This window comes from Conger conger, chromosome 3 (genome assembly GCF_963514075.1).
Source record: "Conger conger chromosome 3, fConCon1.1, whole genome shotgun sequence".
NCBI classification, from domain to species: Eukaryota; Metazoa; Chordata; class Actinopteri; order Anguilliformes; family Congridae; genus Conger; species Conger conger.
The window spans coordinates 61,127,809-61,145,586 of NC_083762.1; the positions used below are offsets into that span (position 1 = coordinate 61,127,809).

At 40.9% G+C, this 17,778-nt stretch overlaps 1 protein-coding gene across 1 annotated transcript in view; it reads left to right on the top strand.

Moving 5' to 3' along the window:
• The window catches only part of LOC133123174 (low-density lipoprotein receptor-related protein 1B-like), a 484,946-nt gene that overhangs the window by 318,081 nt on the left and 149,087 nt on the right, over positions 1 to 17,778 (top strand). Inside the window, exon 41 of the mRNA XM_061233491.1 lies at positions 10,494 to 10,683. Within this exon, the coding sequence (XP_061089475.1) occupies positions 10,494 to 10,683 (190 nt within the window). The remainder of the gene's footprint in view (positions 1 to 10,493; positions 10,684 to 17,778) is intronic.

A 17,778-nucleotide genomic window follows, 5' to 3' on the forward strand; every position in this document is an offset into this window, starting at 1 on the left:
CAAACCTCATCTGGAAAGATCTACAAATGTATTTAGTGCTACTGCTCTTTGAATAGTTACTTCAAAGGTGAAGATGTTATTCAAGCCTTCTGGGTAGCCTGTTATGTTTGCTAGAATACATTTTCACCATGTCCAGGGTGAGTGCATTTACTGCAGGTTAATGCTGGCTGGCTGCACTGTCTGTATTGCAGAAACAGTCATATATTATAGATATTTGTATGAATAAATGATGGGACACATGAGCAATAACAGACAGTAGTGACAACATTTTTCTGGGTGAGATTGGTAAAATGGAGCTGCTGTGTGATCTTTGTGGACAGCGATGATGATCTTCCTTACCACGCTTTTATTTTTTGCGAGGGTGCAACGATGGTAGCTAACCCTTACAACGTCCTCCCATCCTTCTGCGATGCCTGTCTCACAAAAATGTGAAAGTGATAATTCAGAGTTTTTGCTAGTTTTTGGGCTCATTTGTATGTTGCTTTTAAGTCTGTCCATGTTTTCCATTTTGTCATCCAATTTCTGTGGCTTCAGTCTTTGTGACAGTTTCATTTTCCTCAGAGCCACTTGTTGCAATTACTGCTGTTGAATTGATGGAATAGTAATGGAATTGACGCCGGCCCTGGGAATACTGCAATATAAAAGATTAAAACAACAGTGGCTATTATCGGCATCACTACTATTCCTTGCATACCTTATTCTCAAGCCCCTATATCTGGGGTGCACAACAAGGGCCGATCCGTTTCAGGATTCAATGCCTACTCGTAATTATTTAATTTGCTCTTGATGTTGATCTGACATCTGTATAAGCACAAGCTACAGCCACAGACTGCAAATGTATCCTACAGATTTTGCTGTGCCCAAGTACAGGAGTGGACTAACATAGTTTATAGAGCTGTCAGAAAACTAAAACTAATGTAATTGGTTTGGAGAAAAACTGGCAAGCAGGCGGCCCTCCAGGACTGGAGTTGTGTAGCCCTGTCCTATATCACGCTTGCCTGTTTTAATACCTCCCTATTAATCTTTGTCTGGTATCCCTTAACCCTTGCGATACCTGCCTCTCAAATTAATATTTAACTTATCTTAGTTATATATGATATAGCACAGTGGTCTCCAACCCTGGTCCTGGAGAGCTACTGAGCATGCTGGTTTTTGTTTTCACTTTAAAATCAGCACCCAGTCGAGACCCAAGTAACCAGGTGAGGTGAGTTAACTGTGTAATCACTGCTATAATTTATTCATTAAGTGCAGAGTAACAAAAACCTGCAGACACTGTAGCTCACCAGGAACAGGGTTGGAGACCACTGATATAGCATAGCAACTGCATTAATCTACCTACTGTCTTACCATCATGCAATACCAAGCCTACTACATGAGGTGTGTTTATAATAAATGGCTCTTTGAGCCTGTTTCACAGACACAGATTAAGCTTAGTCCTGGATTAAATGGAGTTTTGTATGGAGAATCTCCGTTTCAAAAAATGAATTGAGTCTAGGACCAGGCTTAATCTGTGAAACTGGCCCATGATGTACTTTCCCAGACAATACCAACGGTACAATATCCATACCCAGCAAAATAAAATTTTATGGAATGTGCCGGTTCTGTAGTGTCAGAGTCCTTTTTATAAGCCTCAAGTGAAAGTATTACTGACATGGCTGTTTGATGGTATTTTGAAGAAAATACAAGTTTAGTGTCAGATAAAGTTAGTCTTCCCCTCTCTCACTCTCAGAGGACTTTATGGAGTGAAGCACAAAGTATATCCTGCAAACAATATGATGGAGAGATTACTGGTTTGTGGATGAGTGTAGCTTTAATGTAGGTCTTCTCCGACGTGGGTGGTATCGGCCCCTGGGAGGTGTTCTGGGATTGCAAGGCAGAGCTGGAAGCATGATACATGAAAGGGGGGGGGGGGTGTTGGAGCTACAGTAATATGGGTGGGGGCGTCTGCCCCATTTTAATGTTCAAGCCCCGTAAGCTGTAAGATGGCTTCCAACGTCTGATTCTGATAGATGCAGGCCTGTATTTTTTATACATACATTTCGTTTTTTAATAATGTGAGTTCAATATCTCATAAGGCTCAACGTGTGCCTTTTTATCAACAATTTAGACTTGCTTAGCCTACAGCCAGCCATTAGTGGACACCTCGGCTGACTGTGTGTTCTTTTACCTCCCTAGTTTTTCTCTCCGCTGTGCCTACAGTATATCCTTCTAGTGCACGTCTCGCTTGCTGGATCATTTAATACAAAGAAGAAGAAGATATACTTTATTGAACCCCATGGGGTAATTTGCCCTCTGCATTTGACCCATCCTAGTAACTTGGCAGTGGGCAGTCACCGTGCGGCATCCGGGAATTATGCAGGGTTAAGAGCCTTGCTCAAGGAACCAACAGCTGTGCAGATCTTATTGTGACTACACGGGGGCTGAACCACCTACCTTCCGGGTTCCAGTCATGTACCTTAGCCAGGCTGCCCAGAGCACAGGGCACTAGTCAATAGTTGGGTTTGAAATTGTTTGTTTTATTAAGAAAGGGGGACCCACAGCAATATTCTTTCTGGGAGGCAAAAATTCCTAGCTACGCCCCTGGCAAAGTGCAAAGCAATGTGGGAAAATAATATTTGTTTGAAAAATCTGGTGGCACAGCACCTTAACTTGGGGGTGTTGGTCTAAGATGACGGACATCTCTAAGTATTGATTCCCATTCCCAGTCCGAGTAACCAGTACGCTTTGGGAAAGTGACGAGTCTTGCGTTTGCCGTTGATTGCAGTGCAGATCAACTAGTTCAGTAGAAGCAAGTGCGCATCCAAAGTTTTTTGTGTGGGTGCTAGGTAAAAAAGAAGAACACAAAGCAAGGAAATAATACCCGCAAACTGCTATTAATGCTCCCTGGTGATATCTATCTACATCAGACAGACTACACGGCTCTCTCGCTCACTTTAATAAATATCACCAGGGAGTATTAATGGCAGTGTGCCTTACATCGCTGTGTGGGTCCAACGCCTTCGGTCTGTTACACAGAAAGGGCCAGAACCCGGAGCCGGGACTTCTCGGTGCACTCGGTCGTGAGAGATGGACCGCTGACACGAGGACTTAGCGCTTGAAACGGCAGCATCTGTTCCCAGGCCTGCCGCGTCCCCTTCAGCACCAGAGCTCCTTCTCCGTCCCCTTAATCAAGCCGGCGCGCACGCTGTGGCTCATGGGTAATGTCACCCTTTAGCCCTCTTTACGGACAGCAGAAGGTGCCAGATTGCAACTTTGCAGAGAGAAAGAACCGTTTTTGAGAAATGCTGGACACGGTCGCCTGGACTCATGCTGAGGCATTGTTTTGCGGTTCCAGATTATGATTCAATTCAGAATGAGTTTTTTGGCAAGGAAAAACTCCCTGGCTAGTAACAGGAAGAAACTTTGAGCCGAGACTGATTCGGCAGCGGTTCATATGGGGAAACCTGCAATTACACCAGATATGATAGTAAAAAAAGGGGTTTTATTTATATTACATTTGAATTGACAGTGTTGTTTTGAATGGCAGTTCTTACATATCGTACATGCATGCGTCAGCCTGCAGTGATTTAAAACAAATGCTCTTGGATAGGTCATTTCTTTCTCCTGGACTGATGTTTTAAGTGTTAGTGGCCATTTGCAAACAGACCATTTGCCGCAAACGTAAAGTGGCTCGACCTGTGATGTATTGCGTAGCTTTACACACACAGCAGAACCAGTAAGAGCTCTCTAATGGCCGGCACTGTTCTCCGCCAGTAAATTGGACCAATAGAACTGTCAAAAACGGTGTTTAAGCTCCCATACGTCTTCGTTGTCTGACACGTGATGAATGAAATGGCCCCTTTCCCCCCATTTTAAAGGGAAGTAAAGGCTGAGAGAAAAGAGAAAAAATCAATTCTCTCATACACCCCCCCCCCCCCCCCCCCCATATCACTGTATGTGAGTATTCGGCATCCTGAAATAATTTAATTTATTGAGGCCTGCCACACTTGGGTGATTAATCATAGTCCAAAGGGTAATACTAGGGACATAATGGATAGCAGAGAGTAAGTACTATTCGGAAAGTGCAGATTGCCAGACTGCCATTCTCATAGTACTGTACTGTGTTCTTTTATTTCAGTTTTTTTCTTTTTTCTTTTTTTCTTTTAGTAGTATTTCTGTATTTTTTTCCCATTAACCTTGAGTGTGTGTTTTTTTTTTGGAATGCTTCACCATCTGTCAGTTGCAACAGTATACTTTGTGGTTTGACGAGGAGTGACTGAATGACAGCGTTAAGCATTGTTCACATCAAGCTAATTTTACAGACATTTGTGTACATGTACCTCTGCTTCTGCCAACATCTGGACTGCAATTGCATCTCTAAAAAAAGAAATAGTGAACGAATGGAATTTCAAAATTCTATTCAGAGATAAATATAGATTTCTGTAAATGAATTATGTAAAAATGTAAAATTCAGTTTAAACCAAAAAAGACAGCTGAGAGGAAAGAACATTCACAAGACCATTGGGCTAGTTAGCTAAACAACATTGACTTTCTATGATTTCACTATATTTGCTAGTGAAGATGAAATGGCTGTTTGCTAAATCTACTGAAAAAGACTCACTTAATGACATTGTGTGCCGAAAATATATTTTGAAGAATGAAATTTGAATTTTGTTGACTTGTTGACTTGTTGACATTTACCACTGGTAAAATGATATGTCCCCCACTATTATATCATGTGAGTTTTATGTGGTTTTATTTTGTTTAGTGTTAAAATAAAAACCTGAATAAAATCATTGATACCAACCATAATAACTAATAATAATAATATAATAGCTGTAATTGTAGCTCCAGGCATGAGTAAAACCAGATTTAACAAATTAAAAAATACCTATTGATGTAATACCTATGGACCCAACCCTCAACCCATATTATTCAAACTTAATCCTCCCCTACAACATCCCATTTGTCCTTTGTCTCTAACAGTCTCTGCTCTGTACCTGTTTGTATACAGTGAGAAAAATATCATGAGGAGATATCATGATACCATGCTTTAAGATAAATAAATAAATGCATAAATAAATAAATATTATTTTGCTACTAGACCGCAACAGGGAATAGTAGATAACCGCGCTTTGGCATTTAAAAACACCCAACCCGAGAGGTGGCTGAAAGGTTCAGCTGTTGAGTTGCTTTGATTACCCCTCTCCTCAAGCCCAAACAAACCAGCAGGTGGCTTGGTAATGTTAACGTTCCAGACACAAGATAAAACAGTCTTTGATTTTGGATCTTGCCATATCATTTTGATTCTGCCTTTAATTGGTAATTTCAAATGTCTGATAATTTGTAATCATTTGAACTGGTCGCATTGGAAGGAAGTTATTGTTCGCTGCAATTTTTTAAGTTATAATTGACGTGCTTGATTGCTGGTTCTTACAAGTAAAAAGCTGTGGTGCGTTATGTAGTTGCTGATGAGAGTTTAGTCTGCCCATTCACAGCTTCATTCTTGAAAAAAGTTGCCTTTCCACATAATCATTATTTATTTATTACACGCTAAAAAAAAAAAAACCTTGAGATGCACTTGTTTTGTTTTTGTGAGCGCCCTGACAAAAATACACATAAAAACATATGTATGCATCATCCTTGGACAGGAAAATGGAAACAAAAAAATAAAATAAACACAGAAATGTGCTCATCTCAACGATACGCACCCACACCAATGGAATGTGGATGGGTGTGGGTTAATGATCCGTTTTTCAGAAGAGTCAGCTAGAGCAGTCTGTTATAAGATTAATTACTAGAGCATTTTAAAAATAGAAAAAAAGCTGTTCTAGTCTGCAGCAGAATTGCTACCCCAAGAGAAGCTCTTGGTACCTGAATAATCTTATGGAATGTGCCAGTTCTCCCTAATATCCTCACATGTAAATGGATCGGAGAACTAAGGCACTGCCTTTCAGAGAAATCAGAATTTAATTTTCCCTTCAAGTGCACAATAAAGTGTTTGCTTCCAGTGTTGTCCTTGAGATGTATGAAAAACCGAAGAAAGTGATGGAATTAATAGCCCAGACTAGCATTGCAATACATCAGATATTGAAGGTGACTCGGTACTTGTCGTTCTTTTAAATACAAACATAATTTTGTAATAATAATTGTGTCATTGTAAGTGTGTGGGAACAAAGTACTTTGTTATTGCACTGAGGCAGAGCACATTACATTATCTGATGTTGGGAGGCATCTTCTTATTTTGATGGTGGACAGGCTGAGTCAGGTTTACTATTGGTGTTCTGAATCAACGGACGATGCTCGCTGTTTGTTTGCTGAATTGAAACGTAAATGAGTAGATAAGCAGGAGAGTAATTTTGCCGATCGTCGCTGGCTCCCCTTGAAAGAGTTCCGACCCCTACATAAGAAGAAAAATTAAAATCTTGGGGTCTTCTGAAGTTGAAAATACTCCTGCAGTACCTAGACAGTATCTTCTCAATGAAGGACACAGATGTTAATCGAGCATGTTTTCCAATTTGAGCCATGTGGTCTTCATAAATCCGTGCCTCTTTAATGGTTTCAGGCATGCTGTGCTGTCAGAGGCATTTCTTATCAAAAACAATTAATTAGAGAGGGGCTTGTGCAGTTACCGCCCTAAGTATTCCATTTGATGTTTTATTGCTTTGAGAGGAATTGGAAATATGGATGTTTCAAGCCTTGTGAACACCTGTTAGTTATTAGAAAACTATTATGCCATTGATTTGACAGGCAGCAACATATTCTCTGGTGATTGGCTGTTTCAGCCAATAAGGGATGCGAGAGATCAATGGTTTCACATCCACCAATCACACGATGAGTATAGATTCAACAAACAGCCACACAATTGGCTTATTAAATTCTTGGAGTTTGCTGAAGTTAAATACGATATGCTTGCCTGTAGAACTTAAATATATGCAGAATGTAATGTATGTATTTCTTGTATAAATCTGAACATGTATTGATAGATTGTTTTGCTTTTTTTTATATAGCTCTGTGGTAAGAAAAAAAGTTAAAACTGCAAGGTTGCTTTTAATCATGTAGGTCTGAATTTAGTGTTTGCCTTGGTGTGAATGTCATGGGGAAGAGAGTGATTCTGTGTGAGCCAATTTGAACAGTGATATTGGATTCCAAAACTAGTCCAAATCCAGTCCCTGTGACTCCCTTAAGCTTGTCCACACATCTAAATGAGTTTCTCCGATGTAATCATCTTCTTTAAATAACAAGGGTTACTCATCAATTTCAGTCACCTGGCTTCTCATGTGTCTGTCTTTTACTACAGGGATTTGTGACTTCTCAATCAGCATTCTGAAGTACTTGTAATGCTCCACACTCTATTTACTTGCTTTACTTTATTTCTTTACTTTATTATTTTTAGATATTTTTCTATGCCACCTCGAGATTAAAAAGCGGGTTCTTCTACCCACTTGCTGGGCTACGAACAGGTTGCTATGCTGCCTTTTCAAGAGCTGATGGAGGTGAAGGGGGGGAGGGTGACAGTGGGTGATATTGACAGCTCCTCGTCTGCGATGGGAAATTTGTCTTCGTTAGGAGCGGTGCGGGGTGATGGATGGCAGACGGGGATGTAATGATCTGACCGCGCCTACCGGCCGACGGTAAATCACCCAACGTTGCCCCTGGGTTGTACGGATGTTTAATCGTTCCGCGGGTGGCATTAGCGATTACATTTGTGCTGTCAGCAGCAGGTGGGCCGCATTATCTTTCACGTTTTTGAGTCCGACAGAGACAGAGAGAGAGTAGCGCAGTTCCACAGAGAGTTTGTTTTCTCCATTTCTCCAAAATGTCAAGAATTACTGAGGAGGTAAAAAAAAATCAATATAAATCATTCTAGAATATCTTTGAGTCGAGGTTGGGTTCGGGGCCTCTGACTGTTTGTGACTATAAACATCATTCACAATAATAACTTACAAAACTGCCATAACTTGTCACTTGTAAAATATGACAAATTAATTTGATCAATCTCTCTTTTTCTCGTGGGTGAATTGCTATTCCATTCTCTCCATAAGCTTTGCACTTAGTCTGGAAAATGCAGGTTTGAAGCTTATTTATGAAACCCATCTGAGATTATATCAATGCTTTGCTTGAATGTTTAATCTAAATACAGTCCTGGAAAGGCACAATACTGACCTGTTCCCAATGCTTACTCTAAATAATTGACAATCTAGAGTTCCAATGTAGAAAAAGGCTAAATTGTTTCAGTTAAGTCAGTGCTTAGTTGCTTATCTTGATGGAGGTTTGGGGGCACAGCTTAGATAGCTATGTGTGTTGTGTGGCCCTGCACACACTGTGGCTCTCCAGGACCAGGTTTTGGTCGTCCTGCAGCCATTGTGGCCCTGAAGGACCACGGTTTAGTAGGGCCACAGACACTGTGATCCTCCAGGATCAGAGTTGAGTGGTCCTACTGACACTGACACTGTGACCCTCCAGGACGAGGGTTTAGTAAGGCCACAGACACTGTGACCCTCCAGGGTCAGAGATGAGTGGTCCGGTAGACACTGTGATCCTCCATGATCAGAGTTGAGTGTTCCTGCAGACACTGTGACCTTCCAGGATTAGTGTTGGGTAGTCCTGTAGACATTATGGCTTCCAGGACCCAGGTTATATAAGGCTTATATTTTGAAAGGTTTCATTGAGGCCAACAGGCTGCAGATCTCCTGCTTCACGGTCTGTCCCCCCCCACCCCCCCTCAGTGAGCTCCATGCTGACTTGGCTCAAATATATCTGACCGGCAAGAAGGAAGAAGATCCATCAAAATCATGGGAGGTGAAACCACAGGGCGAGGGAAGATTAACGAGTTTTCTGACCAGAAACTCGGTCATATATAATGCACCAGCCAGCCACTTTCTACCAAAAGGATTAATGAAACCCTATTCTCCACAAAATCTCTTCTCCTGCTCTAAATGTACAACCCAACAATGGAAGGTACAGTATTTGTCTTTTAAGGTCTTTTTCCTCAGGGCGATGTGGTGATAGCCAGTTGAACTTGTTTAAAGAGTGCAGCAGTGGGATTTAATTGTTCTGTTGGTTTCAGGGTCACAGTGTAGCCTATTAATTAGCAGTATGCAGTAGCATATATTTCACTGATGTTTATCGTATTAGTGGCATGGGCAAAATGGAAAGATATCTTTGGGAGGCTACAGTATGTGGCTATGTGGTGCAGTCAGGGTCATGTGGTGCAGGTTAGGGGTTTAATTCCCCAGCATGGAATCATATTTACTGTGATCCCATCTCTGTCTAATTGCTTTCCCCTTGTCTGAATAAAGTGGGAAAAAATATGGGGGAAAGGGAGGACTGTCCTCTCTCCTTTTGTTTTGCTGTTTGCTGTTCTTTTGTTTGTTTGTTTTTCTGTTTGTGAATACTACCCATGGTGGAGATTATTTTCCCCTGACCTTGCAATGCGCTTTTCAGGTGAAATGGCTGTTTCTTGGCCTTCACCTTGCAGTTTATATTTTCTAAAGAACATTGATCATGGATGTTTTCACCACTGCCAGCATTACACACAGAAGGGTTAATTGATACAGAACTAGATTCATATTTTTCATTCTTTTATACTTGTCAGTGGATTAAAAGGGGTAGGGGAATGTAATTATGCTATACAGGAAAACCATAAACCAACTGTGAACCTCAAATATTAAATTAAGTCAGTAATATACACAACATTACATAGCATCTCCAATTTATATAATCTCTTCTTTTTTTTTTAAGAACAAAATGTACTTTACATTCAAAGGGGACATGACCCTATAATATTTAATATCCAATTTATAACTGGCCTCAGTTAAACAGACCAAGTTTACACTTTTCAGTTGATCTCATCTCTAAGGCAATCACTTCTTCAACGTTCACCATGGAAAGGGTTTGGGAGCGGAAGGGGGCAATATTATCACAGTCTGTGTGCAATATCCCATATGCAATTCATTAAAAGACAATTATATAAAAATAAAATCTCCATCAAAAATCATAAGAATGGATTGTGCTTCCTGCCATCTCTTCCTTTTTGGATTCCCCATTCCTGTTATTTTGCTGTATTGTCGGTCAAGCTATTTACATTTAGGCATTTCGTAGACACTCTTATCCAGGGGATTGGGCAGCTCATGTTCTTCTTCCATGCGGTCCCTTCATACAGTTGGATGTTTTTACTCACGCAATTCAGGTTACGTACCCTACTGAAGGTTGTGTAGTACCCAACTTTGGAAGAAAGTGCAGTGCAGTCCATAAGTATTTGGACAGTGACACTTTTTTTTTTCTTGGCTCTGTACTCCAGCACATTGGATCTGAATATGAGGTTAAAGCCGAGGCCATCGCCTTAAATTTTCTGGTATTCGCATCCCTATTGTGTGAACCATGTAGAAATTGCAGCCCTTTCTATACCGTATCACTGTCCAAATACTTATGGACACTAATTTATAACCTTGGAGCTGCAGGCCCTTTGGAATACCATAATGCTACACTGCTTCCCGTGTGTTTCCCCTCAGATGTGGGCTCAGTGGAGGGTCTGGCATATCACCGGGGCTGGGACACGTTGTACTGGACCAGTTCCACCACCTCCTCCATCACGAGGCACACCATCGACCAGACTCGCCGTGGAGCCTTCAGCAGGGAAGCCGTGGTCACCATGTCCGAGGAGGACCACCCGCACGTCCTCGCACTGGACGAGTGTCAGAAGTAAGAAATTTACGTGTTTATCCCTTTTACTGCTGACCTTCTCTGGGGGTCTGGTTGGCTTGTGTAAGTCCACCATTTTAAACCTTCAGAGACACTGAGACCAAAGGACGATACATTTTGTTCATTTTGTCCACTTCCATTGAGCTTTGTCAGTTTATAGTACATTCTGGAGTACTGTGGTCCAGTTGATGGAATTTCATAGTATACCATAGTCAGCGTCCCAAAATAACTTTTTCAACTCAGCAGTATATTTTTCAACTGGGGGCGCACTCACAAAATTTAGGGGCAAAACATTTTGACATTCTCAACCTTCTTGCCAACACTTTCCCCACCACTCACAAAATAGACCACCATTACTCGTGGTCTGGAGCCCATAGTGCAGTGTACTGCAACATATGGTACAGTGTTACTGGTACATGCTATTCTTCCCCTGCATGGAACTTTTGGTGTCTTTAATTGGTGTATCACAAACAGTTTGTAATACATAAGATTGTGAAAAATCTTGGACCTGGTAAACCCAGTGAACCTTGTGATGGTAATCTAACCTGATCTAACCTAGCCTGATCTGTGGCTGTTCACAAGCATACTCAGTGAGCACTTTATTATGAATTTTATTTTATTTTAATTTATTTTTTTTGGTCTCCTGCTGCTGTAGCCTATCCACTCAGAAGTTTGACGCGTTGTGTGTTCAGTCATAGATGCTCTTTTGCCCTTTTCCTCTGACCTCTCTCATTAACAACATGTTTTTGCCGGGTTTCTTATGTTTTTTGCACCATTCTCTGCAAACTCTCTGCTGACTGTTGTGCCTGGAAATCACAGGAGGTCAGCAGTTTCTGAGATACTCAAACCACCCTGTCTGGCACCAACAATCATTCCACTGTCAAAGTCACCTAGATCACATTTCTTACCCATTTTGACATTTTGTCTGAACAACAGCTGAACCTCTTGACCACGTCTGCATACTTTTATGCATTTAGTTGCTGCCACATGATTGGCTGATTAAATATTTGCATTAACAAGCTAATAACAAGCTAATTCTACCTAATAAATTGCTCATGGATATACGGTGTATATGCAGTATATGCATATATCATACTCCATATGAGATAATTTTTGACATTTTAATTCTAAATTGAGCTTAAACAGTTATTTGTGCTTTTTAGAATATATTAGGTGTAGCTTTGCTTAATTTTGGAATAGTAAATGAAACTGAATTTAATTTAACTTGGAAAAAAGGAGTTTGTTTTCTCTACTTGCCTCTACCTACGTTCAAAACTAAATGGAATTGGATTGCAACTTGTCAGTTTGGCTGAATAGGACCACCCTAGATGTTTTATATCTTGTTATTCCTGTGAGTTGACACCTCAATCAGTTACCTGGTAGGGAAACAATGTAATGAAGGGTTTTATATCTGTCTCTGGGAGATGCTATCCTTTTCTGAAAAATAATAATAATAATCTTGAGACCTTTTTAAAAGAGGTGTGCGGTGGAATCAAAAGCAAATTGCATCACTTTGCAAGACACCATGTCAACAGCGCAAGACACCATGTCTACTGACTTATATGAATGATTTGTTTTCAGTTTCTTCTCTCCTTTTATAATACACACATTCTCAATGAAGCAGAACCAAGCACGCATCCCGGGTGTACTCAGACCACCCTTCTATTGACATCTGATGGTTTTACTTCACATCCTGGGGCCATTGCTTCCCTGCAAGTGTTCATTTATTGGCCCCTACTAACCAATGCAGGCATCTATACCAGTTGAACAGAGAGGCAAGTCGTTTCATGTGCCTGGTTCTTTATTTTTGCTAGCTCTTTTGTGAGGCTTACATTTAATGCACATGAAGCAGATTAAGAAATCTGAAAATCGTGTATTGTTCTGTAAGGTTTTGTGCCTTATACACAGATGTACAGACCAAAAGACCAAAAGTCTGAGACCAAATTGAAAATGGATTTTTTTTTTTTTGTAATCCTTTAAATAAACAGAAAGTTTTAGGATTTTTGAAAAATGTAAAACAAATTAAAGTTAGTTCAAAGCTTTGCAAGAACTACTGGAAGAGAGCTGCACTTGAGGACACTTGAAGACCGATAAAAGCCAAGCTTTCAGTGACATCACAAAATGGTCTTTGGAACATTTTCAAATAATGCTGGAATGCCAAGGATCACCAGGAGTCGATGCCAGCTTGAGTGCACGCTGCCATTAAAGCAAAATGAGGACATACCACATACTAATAAATTCTGAAATTCATGTACATTTTTCAAAGATTCAGCTTTTCAGTCAAAAGTTTGTATGAAATAATGCTAAATAGAAGTATTTTCACTAGTGGTCTCAGACGATTGGAACCCACTGTATGATACAAATACAATGTTCCATACTTATTAAATCGCAGTATTGATAGAGAGTAGAGTTTGCTGAATGAATTTAACTCCTATATATTGTCTCATTATCTTACTCTTTCTCTTGCCAAAGACAGGTCACTTTAACTTCACACCTACAGTACTCAATCAATGAGGTGTGCGTACCTGGCTGGAATCTCAAAGAGTTATTAGCTGCATGACATTTAAAAGCAAAGAATGTCTTTTTCAAGGCAAAAGTGCCAAAAGTGCCTTATCCAGAGCGACGTAGTGTTGATTAGACTACTACAGGAGACAATCCTCCCCTGCAGGGTTAAGGGCCTTGCTCAAGGGTCCAACGGCTGTGCGGATCTTATTGTGGCTACACTGGGACCGACCTTGTGTGTCCCAGTCATTTGCCTTAACCACTACGCTACAGGCCGCCCTGTATCTCCAGATGTTGACCAAATGAACACAATTAATATTTGAAGCACGTCAGTCCAAAAGACAATGGAGTCCTCACAATACCTCATGTCAAGTGAAAAGAAAAAAATAATAAATCACAGACCCATGCAGACGATCTAGCTGAAATTCGATATAACTCTTTTCATGTAATTGTGTATTAGAAACGTGACATTCCAGCAGTGTGCTCACCCAGGGATCAAGAAAAAAATTAAACTTTTGACCGGTAAGAGTGCGTCCCAACAGTAATTTGGCGCTTTTTCAAATGGACTCCAGAAGCTGCTGGTTAATTAAATATTAACCTGAGATGATTAATCTGTACGCATCAGAGTGTTTAAGAAGATTTTCACCCCCTCTGTGTGTCCTTGATTCTGTAATGAAATTATCGTGAAGGGATTACTGCTGGAGAATTTAGTCTGTGGTTCAGTGTGGCCTCTTGCCAGAGATGACCCAGAATTTCTATTTAGCATTTTATCAAAGGGTGCTTTGATATGCAACCGTAGACCACGTGATTAGAACTTGCTTGTGGAACAGAACAAAATTATCAGGTTTTTAAAATTTTATATATGGGCATGATTTTTGATGTTTTAAATATATATGTTTAAACATCCATGCCAATATCATTGTGACCTTAATATTTTTGAAGGTGATGACACTTTTGAAACCTATACTATAGTATAGTGGGTTACTTTGCATAGTGATTTAAGCATTGCACTAAAGGGCAGCAGAATTACAGTAAAACCAGACCCCTCCCCCACACTCCCAGGATGATCACCGAAGAGGATGGAGTTCACAGCTGACCTACATGGTTAAATAAAAATAGAAAAATAACCTCCCTGTTAAAGTCACTCAGAGCCTCTGCTCCCTAGTCCCCACATCTCACAGCACGTGTGACGTGTGCCTCTGTCGCCACTTCACTTTTGCAGACAAAATAACTTGCATTTTAACTTACATAAATGACATTATGCCTTTCAGAGTCAGAGCTGATACTGGTACTCAGGCCAGAGGAAATGGCTTGTTACTGTAGATTGATACCCAGACCAGAGGAAGTGGGTTGTTCCTGTACATTGATACTCAGGCCAGAGGAAGTGTGTTGTTACTCCACATTGATACCCAGGCTAGAGGAAGTGTGTTGTTACTCCACATTGATACCCAGGCCAGAGGAAGTGTGTTGTTATTCCACATTGATACGCAGGCCAGAGGAAGTGTGTTGTTACTCCACATTGATACCCAGGCCAGAGGAAGTGTGTTGTTACTCCACATTGATACCCAGGCCAGAGGAAGTGTGTTGTTACTCCACATTGATACCCAGGCCAGAGGAAGTGTGTTGTTACTCCACATTGATACCCAGGCCAGAGGAAATGGGTTGTTACTGTACATTGATACCCAGGCCAGAGGAAGTTGTTGTTACTCCACATTGATACCCAGGCCAGAGGAAGTGTGTTGTTACTCCACATTGATACCCAGGCTAGAGGAAGTGGGTTGTTACTCCAAATTGATACCCAGGCCAGAGGAAGTGTGTTGTTACTCCACATTGATACCCAGGCCAGAGGAAATGGGTTGTTACTGTACATTGATACCCAGGCCAGAGGAAGTGTGTTGTTACTCCACATTGATACCCAGGCCAGAGGAAGTGTGTTGTTACTCCACATTGATACCCAGACCAGAGGAAATGGGTTGTTACTGTACATTGATACCCAGGCCAGAGGAAGTGTGTTGTTACTCCACATTGATACCCAGGCCAGAGGAAGTGGGTTGTTACTCCACATTGATACCCAGGCTAGAGGAAGTGGGTTGTTACTCCAAATTGATACCCAGGCCAGAGGAAGTGTGTTGTTACTCCACATTGATACCCAGGCCAGAGGAAGTGTGTTGTTACTCCACATTGATACCCAGGCCAGAGGAAGTGTGTTGTTACTCCACATTGATACCCAGGCTAGAGGAAGTGGGTTGTTACTCCACATTGATACCCAGGCCAGAGGAAATGGGTTGTTACTGTACATTGATACCCAGGCCAGAGGAAATGGGTTGTTACTGTACATTGATACCCAGGCCAGAGGAAATGGGTTGTTGCTGTACATTGATACTCAGGCCAGAGGAAGAAGCGTGTTACTGTACATTGATACCCAGGCAGGTGCTCGCTTATAGCACTCAGCTTCTTGGTTGGACAGGGTGTATTGGGTTTGTGGATGTGGTGGCATTGCCCTGGAGAGGAATATTGCATACGCAATCAATGCGACAATGGATCCAGTACTGCACATATCTAATTATTTTTTAGCAGACGGCTGCAGTTGAAAATGACTATAGAACCTGGGAGATCCATAATCCAGTAATGAAGGGAATATTCTGGATCTTTAACCTCAGGAAACATTCCTTCATGCTGCTGTAGGACTAAATAAATGTGGCTCACTTTCTCACCTTCACCGTCTCTTTCTCCCTCTCTCTTTCTGTCTCTTTCCTCTCTCCAGATTTTCTTTTTCCTTTCCTTTCTCTCGCCCTTTCTCTCTGTTCCTCTATTTTTTTCATTCTATCTCTCTCTCCCCCTCCTCCTCTCTCCCGCTCCCTCTCTATCTCTGTCTCTCACACTCTCTGACACTTGGCTTCAGTAGCCAGCTTGCAGGGGCATGTAGGGCTTCCCATGTAGACACCAAAGGGTCACTGAGATGTGATGCTTTGCTCAGAGTCAGGAATGTTATCACAGAATGACACAAAAGATAGAGAACTGGACCTTCATAACTGCAGTTTTGGTTCCTAGGTGGAACACAGTCATTGTTCAAGGTGCTTAACCTGAATTCGTTTAGGATATAGCCACTGTGCAATGTACAGGGCAGGGCGTATGCTAGCTTTCTAACTTGAAATAGGTACAGATATTTGTTGAGTTAAGTTAAAATGGAACGGACAAATGGCCAGTTTGATAAATCTTTGCTGCTCTCAGCAGTTTAGATTTATATTTCAAGTTGAAACTGAATGCACATAACAAGTGTGACTTTGTACAATGATGAAAAGGGTTTCTAAAATTGCTGAATTCAGCGGTTTCTCAGTAGAAAAAAGGAAGGAAAAAAACAAGAAAACTATATTTAGATGATACTATATAACCCTGACGACAAGAAAATGGTATAATATGTGGGACATACATATACATAATGTAATGTCACTAAACTTACACACTGTATTTCAAAATGCACTTAATGCTCAGAACAGGCTTCGCATTTCAAAGCACAGAAATTCCAAACTGAAGTGTCAAACTATACAACCTGACAAAATTGTTGAAGGAAGTAACTGGAAGGAACAGACTTTGATCCATGTGTATTTGAATTTTGTATTTGTTTTTTTTAGGATTCTTTGCAATCACCCTTTGTGTGTACTATATCTCTGACTTTGTTATTTTAATTTTTTTGAAGGGGAGGGGGCGGGGGCAGCCTTTGAAAAAAGTTGAACAAAAATGATTCTTCAATGTGAGAAGATATTTCTATAAAAAAACATGCTCTCGTTTTCCTTCGAGAGGAAATAAGACCGTGATAACTATACAGGAAAGCACGCTTTTATTTTGCCGGCTCTCCATCGCACGTTAGCGGTCATGTGAGAACTAGCCTCGCCAGGCAGTGCTAAAGCAGGAGATGAAAGGTTATTAAAGGTCGCGCACAGCTTTGAGACAAGTGGTCCTGCGATGACATAATCACAGGCCTCAGGTAGAGGAGAGACTATGAATAATTCCCAAGCTTGATGTAGTGTCTTTTCCCTCTCCTCATGGGAGTCTGACACTTAGCAATTGCCACACTATTAGAGGTATTTACATACAGTACCCATTTGTTAAATGGTGGCGAACACGTACACACTTGTTTTTGAGCAAACAAACAGGGGTTAAAGTGTGTTAAAATGGAGAGGGTGCATGAATTATTGATCTGGTGTTCATATTTGGCCACAATCACGAAAACAATCAGGTGTCCGTGAAGACCGCGAGACCTAAATGTGCCAGAAATTGAAGTACCATTGTTGCAAGAGAAGATAGCAACAGTTTTAAAATCAGCTCACTGCTCATTTGCATACCATTAAGACAATGCATGACGGTACACAGGCATTCTGTTCCCATTCCAAATGCCCGGTCATGATTGTCTTTAATCAGGCGAGAACATTGTGCAATGAGAAAACTAAATATACACTTTAAGAACTTTTCTGTACATTTTACAGTAAATTAATACCAGCCAAGCTGCCATTAAAGGTCCTGTGAAATCACATTTTTATTGCATTTAAATTGGTCATTAAGCTGCAAGATTAAGATGTATACTTTTTTCTTTCA